This window comes from Lactuca saligna, chromosome 4 (genome assembly GCF_052625555.1).
Source record: "Lactuca saligna cultivar CGN05327 chromosome 4, ASM5262555v1, whole genome shotgun sequence".
Taxonomy (NCBI): domain Eukaryota; kingdom Viridiplantae; phylum Streptophyta; class Magnoliopsida; order Asterales; family Asteraceae; genus Lactuca; species Lactuca saligna.
In genome coordinates this window covers 205,900,599-205,909,849 of record NC_136420.1, presented here as the reverse complement: position 1 = coordinate 205,909,849, position 9,251 = coordinate 205,900,599, and the positions used below count along the sequence as shown (strand labels likewise).

At 38.3% G+C, this 9,251-nt stretch overlaps 1 protein-coding gene across 1 annotated transcript; it reads right to left on the bottom strand.

The window, feature by feature from the left end:
• Positions 1 to 6,550: 6,550 nt before the first annotated feature.
• On the bottom strand, positions 6,551 to 8,701 carry LOC145043269 (flavonoid-6-hydroxylase-like). Its single transcript, XM_078991872.1, has 2 exons — positions 7,679 to 8,701; positions 6,551 to 7,459 (listed from the first exon to the last, which is right to left on the bottom strand). Exons 1-2 carry the CDS (start codon positions 8,633 to 8,635, stop codon positions 6,827 to 6,829), a joined length of 1,590 nt encoding a protein of 529 aa, XP_078847998.1. The 5' UTR covers positions 8,636 to 8,701; the 3' UTR covers positions 6,551 to 6,826.
• Between the last annotated feature and the right edge of the window lie 550 nt (positions 8,702 to 9,251).

Here is a 9,251-nt window from a genome sequence, read left to right as displayed (position 1 = left end):
TGGCTATCATACTGACAAATCTGTACTAGCATGCAGTTCTCATAAAGCTGCAACACATATAACAGGAACATAAGGCATCCTTCCTACATCCTTAGTCCTATTCTAGCATTTTGTTCTAATAAAGTTGATAATCTTAACATAGCATAAACTTGTATGGGTAATTTAAGAGTACTTACTTGAGCTCGGTTGATTGAATGCACCACACTCTTTTATCTTTTCAAGTTCTTATACTTTTTCTAAAATTGTTTTCTTTGCTCAAAATCCTTTTACATGGTTTTTCCCTTGAAATTTTTTTACCACTTCCTTAGTTTGAGTTCAGACACACCTGAAAGTGTGCCCGAATCCTTCAAACCAAGGCTTTGATACCAACTTGAAACATCCGAAAAATATGACCCAAAAATTTCATTTTCAAATCATTATTAAAATCATAAACCATCTGAAGTCATAAGTAAAATCATAAATCATGAATCATAAAAAATCATAGTATTCGTCTCAAATCAAAATCTCATAACAAGACATCAAAGTAAACTCCCAGGCTGTGACTGTGGTGTGTGCCTTGCGATTATCCCGAGCCCTTCCCTTTGCTAGTGGAAGTACCTGAAACCAAAACTGAAAACTATAAGCACGAGGCTTAGTGAGCTCCCCCAAACTACCACATACCATATAATAACACATATAACACATACTGGGCCTTGCCCACTGCATGGGCCCCGCCCGACATCGGACCAAAGTCCGGCATAAACTGGGTCCCACCCACTGTATCGGGCCCTGCCCTGTATCAGACTGAAGTCCGAAAAAACTTGGGCCCCGCCCACTGCATCAGGCCCCGCCCAACATCAGACTAAAGTCCGAAATAAACTGAACATACCATAAACATGAACACATATATAATCACATATACTACATCGGGCTTTCTTGGTGTCCGACCGAAGTCCGGAACATATAACACATATCATAAACATGCATGAATCACGAAGACATCAATCATACATAACTACTTCTCGGGACCACCCCGACATCGGACCGAAGTCCAGAAACATATAAACTGCATCGGGCATAACCCAACATACTACAAATACCTTGACGGACCGGCATTGGTGCCTTAGATCCGTTCGTACTGGAGGAAAACTCACCTCGAACGACTGACTGCGGAAAACTTGAGTAAGGAATCCTTGTTTGCTGCTCCGAGGACTCTTCGGCTATCAATTCCATAACAACACTTAATCATAATCTGATAATCCGTCTTAGGGTAAAATGACCACTTTACCCCTAGTCAAAGTCACCGTCATGGTCAAAGTTAACCTTCCATGTTGAGCTAACTCGCCGAGTCGGCTTACTGACTCGCCGAGTTCTAGTAATCAGAAACCCTAAAATTCGTGACTCGACACCACGAGTCACCCTACGAATCGTCTAGTCCCCAAGCTAACCATCATCGCGATTGGCTGAACTAACTCATCGAGTCCTAGCATAATCATAAAAGGGATATATCGACTCTAACTCGTCGAGTCCCTCCATAGACTTGTTGAGTTCTTCGACTTCTGAGTACTAGTGTTATCTAACTCGCTGAGTCACCACCTCAACTCAATGGTTTCACTAATAACCAGAAAAGGATTTAGGTTTCACAACCCGACTCGCCGAGTCTATGAACAACTCACCGAGTCCTCCTTGTGACATATCCATTCAGTCGATTCTAATTCATTCCAATGATTCTAACTCATAGGTCTGTACTCCTTAGACTATGATGACATGTAAAGATGCTAACTTTACTTTCATGCATGATGTTATGAAGCTAAAACACTTATTCCAAGCCAAAATGAAGGCCTAAATCATGATTGAATAACGGTGGTAACTTTGAGCCTGTAGAGGTCAGAAATGTCTAGATCTGAAGTCCTTTCATCCTCCAAGGTTCAAATCTCGGAATGACCTTGGAAAGGACCAAAAAAGTGAAAATAACAAGTCTATAAGAAGATCTAAGTGGAAGGAAACCAAGGTATAACCTTTATACCTTTAACAAGTCTGAGATGACCCAAGAACTCTAGATATTCTACTCTCTTTTATTGTATTCACTCTTTGCCTTCCTTCTCCTAGCTTCAAACCACACAAATGCAAGGAAAAAGGCTCAAGAATGCACAAGGTTGATTAGGGTTTCGAGAATAGGGTGCAAACACTAAAAATTAGCGTTTGCTCCAGATGGACCTACTAGTCGAGTCAAGGATTCGGCTCGTTGAGTTGACCACTTAAATCTTGCGCTCATTCTACCATCTACTCGAAGAGTTAGAGCTACCAACTAGGGATACTTGAATAATATAAATAATTGCATACCAGGAATGGGGCGTTACACTATATCTTTTAAGTTTTTTTTCAAAAGAATGAATAGAAATCCAATCCCAAATCAATAAACTTGTAGTACAACGAATGGCTTGTATGTTAGTAGAATCATTTCGTGTGGGGAGAAAAAGAAAAAGCGCGAGAGAGAAGCCAATAGAGTTAGAGAAAAGAATCAAAGACCATATTCTTTGATTAGTGTGGGCATAACATTCGTTTGTGAAGACAGAGTAGAGATAAGAAAGAATTCCTTCAAAATGGGTCTTAAAACAAGTCTTAATAAGTTACAAGCTATAATGAAGATCACATACATAAAAGACTTGTAGAAGGGATGCAATCTTCCAACACCTAGTTCTCATGACATGAGCCATTACTTCTCACGTCGTGACCCAGATTTCGTCATAATTTCAAAAACGACGCGAACCATACTCACGTCGTGAGACATTACTTCTCACGTCGTGAGTCATCACATATAGCATTACACTTTCTTCTTTCAACATACAATGTGGTGTATGCTTTCCCATATTGAGATGTTTTACTTTGAATATTCTATGCACCACACTTTTTGAAGATGAAAGTTTTTGATTCACATTTTTTTTTCGGAGAATTCAAGTGTACCAACATGTGTCCAAGTTCCAGTTACATATTCAAGATGTTTGAGTCTTCGTTTTACTTAATCAAATAACACTGTGGGTGCTCCCCTTCTTTAAACTTCATAAAAAGAAAACCCAACCTAAAACAACCTTCGAACACTTGGATGGCTTAGCTACCTACACCTTCAACACACCTTACAAAGTTACCCCTCGCTCTACCCTTTGTATCTTCATCGGGTATACCTTTGTTGAACGCTGTTTTCCATATGCATCCATGACACCTACCAACCTTTATGTGTATGATTTCCTTGACACACATACCTAACCCAATCCTATTGCCACCCGTATTCTCACATCTTCTAATTCACCACCTTGCTCCACACCCACTTCGACAGCATCACCATCACCATCGATTTCATCACCGATTGTATCTTCTCATACTCGTCCAACGATGTCTCACCCTCCTCCCATTACCACTTCTGATGCTCCTTAGCCACCCATCCCAATCATTTCCCTCCCCTTGATAACCTCTGATAACTCCCACCCCATTCTCATCAATTCTCGACTTAGAATAGTCAGACCGATCTGATGACTAACCTTAACACCATCACCCGTTTTCCTATTCCCAAAAATCCTGCTCAAGGCCTTCTTAATCCAAATTGGAAATCTGACATGCATGATGAATTTAAGGCGCTTATTAAAAGTAGTATTTCTTTTCTCGTACCCTGACCAAATGGGGGCAATATTGTTCGTGCTGTGTTGCTATATAAACATAAATTTAATGATGATGACACTATTAGTAGGAACAAAACTCGGCTTGTTGCAAATGGAAAGAGCCAACAACCAGGAATTGATTCTGACGATACTTTCAGCCCTGTTGTATAGCCCACAACCATCCGTACGGTTTTTAGTCTTTCCATGTCCAGACATTGGCCTGTTCACCAACTTGATGTCAAGAATGCATTTCTACATCGTTACCTATTGAGACTATCTATATGAATTAACTACTAAGATTAACTAACCCCAAGAAATGAAAATCATGTATGTCAACTTCAGAAGTCTCTCTATGGCCTCAAATAGGCTCCTCACATTTGGTTTCAGTGTTTTGCCAACCTTGTCATACCCGTGGATTCATTCATGGCAACACACATTCCTCATTATTTATTCTCAAACAGGCAACGACACAACATATCCCCTTCTTATGAAGAAGACATCATTCTAACGGCTTCACCCACAATCTCCCTTCAATTTATCTTTCATAAACTCAGCCTTGAAATTGTAATGACTTATCTGGGTCCCCTCAATTTCTTTCTGGTAATCTCTGTGTCTCGTATAGAAAAAGGCATGTTTCTCTCTAAAAAAAATACGCCACCAACCTTCTCGACCGTTCCAACATGTTTGGATGCAACCACTGTCACACACTAATTGATATTTCTTCTAAGCTGAGTGTTGACGGTCCTCCAGTTTCGGATCCATCCATGTACCATAGTCTTGTAGGGGAATTGCAATATCTGACGTTTACATGTCCCGACATTTCTTTTGTTGTATAACGGATATACCTATTGATGAACGACCCATGCGAACCGCACCATTAAGCTCTTAACTCTATGTTACATTATCGTCATAGTACTCTTGACCATGGTTTACACATGTTTGCCACTACAGCATCAAAACTCTTAGCATATTCTGATGCTGACTGGGGAGGGTGCCGCACCACTCGACATTCGACTTCTGGGTATTGTGTCTTCCTCAGAGACAATCTTATTTCATGGTCGTCCAAGTGACAACACACCGTATCCCGATCATGTGCCGCATCAGAGTATTGTGTCTTCGCCAATGTCGTTGCTGAGACATCTTGGCTTCACAATCTCCTTCAAGAGCTCCATTCGCCTCTCCAATCTGCCACTTTTGTATATTGTGACAACATCAATGCCATCTACATGTCTGCAAATCCATTTCAACACCAACGAATCAAGCACATGGAACATGATATTCATTTTGGTCATGACAAAGTGGCCATCTGCCACATCCGGGGTCTTCATGTTCCTTTCCGATACCACTATGCAAAAATCTTCATTAAGGGTCTCCCATTTCCCTTATTTTTTGAGTTTCAATCCAATTTGAGTATTCGAGAACCTCCCCCTTAAACTGTGGGGGCATATTGGCATGTATATATATATATATATATATATATATATATATATATATATATTTATATTGTTATGTATCTTGACCCTTTTAGGGCTCAGCCCATTCTTGTACCTGTATCCTATATATTTATGTAAACTGAATCAATAGTTTTCATGGGAATGTATACTAGTTTTAAATTTATGGATGCTAGATGTTATTGTAGGAGTGGTGGTAGTAGTTGCATGGTTGGCTAGCTTTCCTTGTTGGCTGAACTGGTGTTGTTTATGGTTTTTTGTAGGACTTTATGTGATTGGTTGTGGTGTCATTGGTGTTATTTATTTGTGTTTTTCGTAGGAACGAAAGTTGATATCATGTTTATTGGGCTACAAGGCGAGTCTGTTGTTCATGGGGGTTGTTGTCTATCAATCATTTTCATTACAAAAAACTAATGTCGCCACGTGGCTCTTTTGGCTATCGATGGAGGGATGTAATATAAACCATAATATTCATTAACTTTAAACCATGCAACATTAAATCTTTGTGATTTTTTTGCCAAAAAGAGTATAAGGAAACTCGTGGAATTTAAGTTGGCAATGCCCTTTTATGAGGTATGCTCTTTGAACTTCATCTCGAACATTAGAATCATAATCTAAAATCCTAATCCTCATATATCCTAGGGTCTGAGGGAAGTTCTACTAAATTGAATTCAACATGGCTATTATTAGAAAAATCAGCATTAGTTGCCTCTGATAAATCCAAAACTTTTCTTTTTGTTACATATTTATCCATGTCAGTTAAATAATAAGTAATTAATAAAAAATAAACATTGTTTCTTATTATAAACATAGTAACTAAGCATAAAAACAAACAGAGAAGACGAGGTTGTGCTCGTTTGATGCATAAACAAAAAAAAAAAAAAAACAACGTGAAAAATGGCTACAAAACAAACATTGTCACTTTCTTCTTTCATTTACTTCAATAAAACAAATACTCACTTTCTCCTTTGATTTAGTGCAGTAAAACAAAGGGATGGGGCTACTAGATCTCTTCTCCACAAGTTGATGGGATTAGTTTAATATTCAAAAGAAAATTGGCGTCCATCAAAACAAACAAAGAAGTGATGTTAATTTAATATTTATCAGTGGGGACAGGGGACATATCCTAAATAAACACAGCCAACATTATACCCTAATTTTGTTCATAATATAAGTTATTAGCAGTTTAGAAGACAATAACTTCTTGGCTGCTCAAAGGGGAATTTTGGTATCCTAGTAATTTAGTCGGTTTGGGCCTAGCTAGTAAAAAAAAATCAAAAAGTTGAGGGTAGTTCTGGGCTTACACTGGACCTATGTGGCTTGGCCATTGGGAATCTGCAGTGCAAATTGGGATCGGAGGGTAATATATAGTAATGTTGACTTAGACCATTTTAAAATTGGTATAAAGCAAATATTATGCGTGCATGTTCGTGTAATTAAACAACACAAAGTTAAGGAGGGAAAATTTTCACGCTAAGACTCTGGTATTATCGATGCTTAAAATGTAAACAATGAATGGTTCTATATACAGAGCATACAAGCAGAAGAAACAAGAAACCATTGCATGAAATAATTAAGAAAAATCCAAAACAAAGTAGTATGACTAATAGCAAGCTGTTGATAAGATAGTAAGAAGACTTTCTGATTTTTCGGGATTGTCTTGGAATCATTCTTCAATAAGACTAGAGTGTGGGCGCATGGTTAGTGGCAACGGGGCTTGGTAGATGATTTGAAGCAGACGTATCATGCAGCAACAGGGTACATATCAAGGGATAAACGAGGCGCCAGAAGGACCTCAAGTGGGATCGCTTTGCTGATAGTCACTCCAGCGCTTTCACTCATATCAATGGGTTCATCCGATGGCTTTTTAAGCACAAATTGTTGTATTAAAGTAGCTAAAGTTATATGCAAAGACCGAAGAGCAAACGGAATAGCAGGGCATACTCTTCTACCACTACCGAAAGGAATCAATTCATAATTGTTTCCCCTGACATCAACATGTTTATGAGTTGTCAAGAATCTTTCGGGCTGAAATTCTTCAGGGTCTGACCATTTATTAGGATCATGTTGAATTTTCCAAAGATTAGTCAATAAACGTGTGCCTTTAGGGATTTTGTAGCCACCAATAACGCAATCCTCCATGGACTCATGAGGAAGGTTTAGAGGTCCAGGCGGGTATAAACGCAGTGTTTCTTTAACGATTGCGTCAAGGTAAACAAGGTTCTTCAGGTCCGACTCCTCCACTGCTCTCTTCCTTCCAACATGCTCATCCAATTCATCTTGGGCAATTTTTAATACTCTTGGGTTGTTGAGCAACAAACATAAAGCCCATGTTAACGTTGCAGACGATGTGTCCAATCCCGCAGCTAAAACAGTCTGCAAGTTTGAAGTTAAAACAAATTTGTTGTATTAGATTTCAAGCAACATGCATGCTGATAATTTTGTTTTTTGCACACCTTATCTTTGCCACTGAAAACTGTTGCAAATATTATAAAGAATGTGGAAGAAACTATAAACGATTAACAAACTTTACTAATAGTAGTCGTATAGCATTGGTGATGTATAAAATGATGATGAGATAAAGATTAGGCTTACCAAACATGTAGCCTTGATTATGGTATCATGGTCAAAACCACGGAATTCCTCTGGGGAGGCACCTTCAAGAACGGAAATCAGAACATCCATGAAGACTTGGCTTCTTTCATGTTGCTGCGCATGCTTTTCCTCCGCTCTCACTCTCTTGTGATCCTCTAGCCATCCTGTAACAATTTCGTACATCTCTTCTCCTGTGATCTTCATTTTTTTCTCGTATCCTCCCAGGTCCAAAGGCTTGAGATATGGAATAAAATCAGACACCACAAATGTGCCCAATAAGACAAAGAATTTCCTTATCACTTTTTGAAATCGAACCCCTTCTTTGTCATCAGGTGAAAACCTTTTTCCTGAAACAACCCTGACGACAACATTTAATATCAAGTTCTGAAACCATTGTTTCATATCCACCTTTACCATGTCGGAACTTCCAGTCTGTTTATTCTTTACCCAAGCGTTATATATATCTTCCATGGATGCTTTAACCTCTGCAGCACGAAGAGGTCCAAGCATCTCCACACGTCGCTGAGAGAGAACCTCGAGTGTCAAGATCTTGCGCACTTGTCGCCAGTAGTCCCCATAAGGAGCGAGAGCCAAGATGGCATAGTTATAGCCCATGTGTTCTACTGCCATTGACTTGGGTCGACTTGCAAAGACCTTATCGTTTGTGGTAAAGCACTCTTTCGCCATCTCAGCGCTACTCACCACCAAAACATTGTGAACACCAAGCTTGATGGTGAAGATGGGGCCGTATTTATCAGCCAATCCACCTAAGACCCTATGAGGTAATTCAGGTCCACCAAGAAGGCCCAGGTGTCCGATTACCGGCCATCGGCCCTTTGCTTGAGGTGGTTCTGTGTTCTTCACTCTCTTTCCTTTCAAGATTTGCAGCAGGAATTTTAGTAGAAAACCAAAAAATATGGCTGCTATACTTGCTGAAAACGGGAGAAACAACTTCATGTTTTCTACGTCGACAAAGAATTATGAAACTGATGATACATGGATTTCATAATATATACAGATGTAACTCCCTGGCTGCTAACGTTTTATATATATATATATATATATATATATATATATATATATATATATATATATATATATATATATATATATATATATATATATATATATATATATATAGTCAAATTGAATGTTAATATAAAAGTCAACAAAGTGTGCTGAAAAATTTGTTGGATACAATTGTGTTATTAAACGTAATGATCAATGCATGTAGCATAAACAATATACTTATAAGAAGGGAATATAATTTAAGAATGACATATACATTTCTTGGTCTTGTGCCAAGAAAAATGATAGAATCTTTCTGTTGGAATTTGATGTATTTTGACCAAATTAAATTAATTTCATCTATTTGACACCTAATGACGTTAATATCAAAATCTTTCATTTCAATTTCTTTGAATTCGTTTGCATTCCATGACACAAGGTTGATCTTAATTTATTTTCTAAATAATAATGTATATGATTCGCACTAAATCATTTTTTTTTAAAGTGCAATTTTATAAAAGAAAACGGCATGTGCTTCTACCTGAGCAAAGTATAATTAAAGAAA

What these genes read in the sequence shown, in the direction of transcription:
- LOC145043269 (XM_078991872.1), bottom strand. Translation starts at nt 8,635, where the DNA reads ATGAAGTTGTTTCTCCCGTTTTCAGCAAGTATAGCAGCCATATTTTTT. An exon ending in TAATCAAGGCTACATGTTTG is followed by an intron (nt 7,460 to 7,678) that starts GTAAGCCTAATC and finishes TCAAACTTGCAG; the next exon opens with ACTGTTTTAGCTGCGGGATT.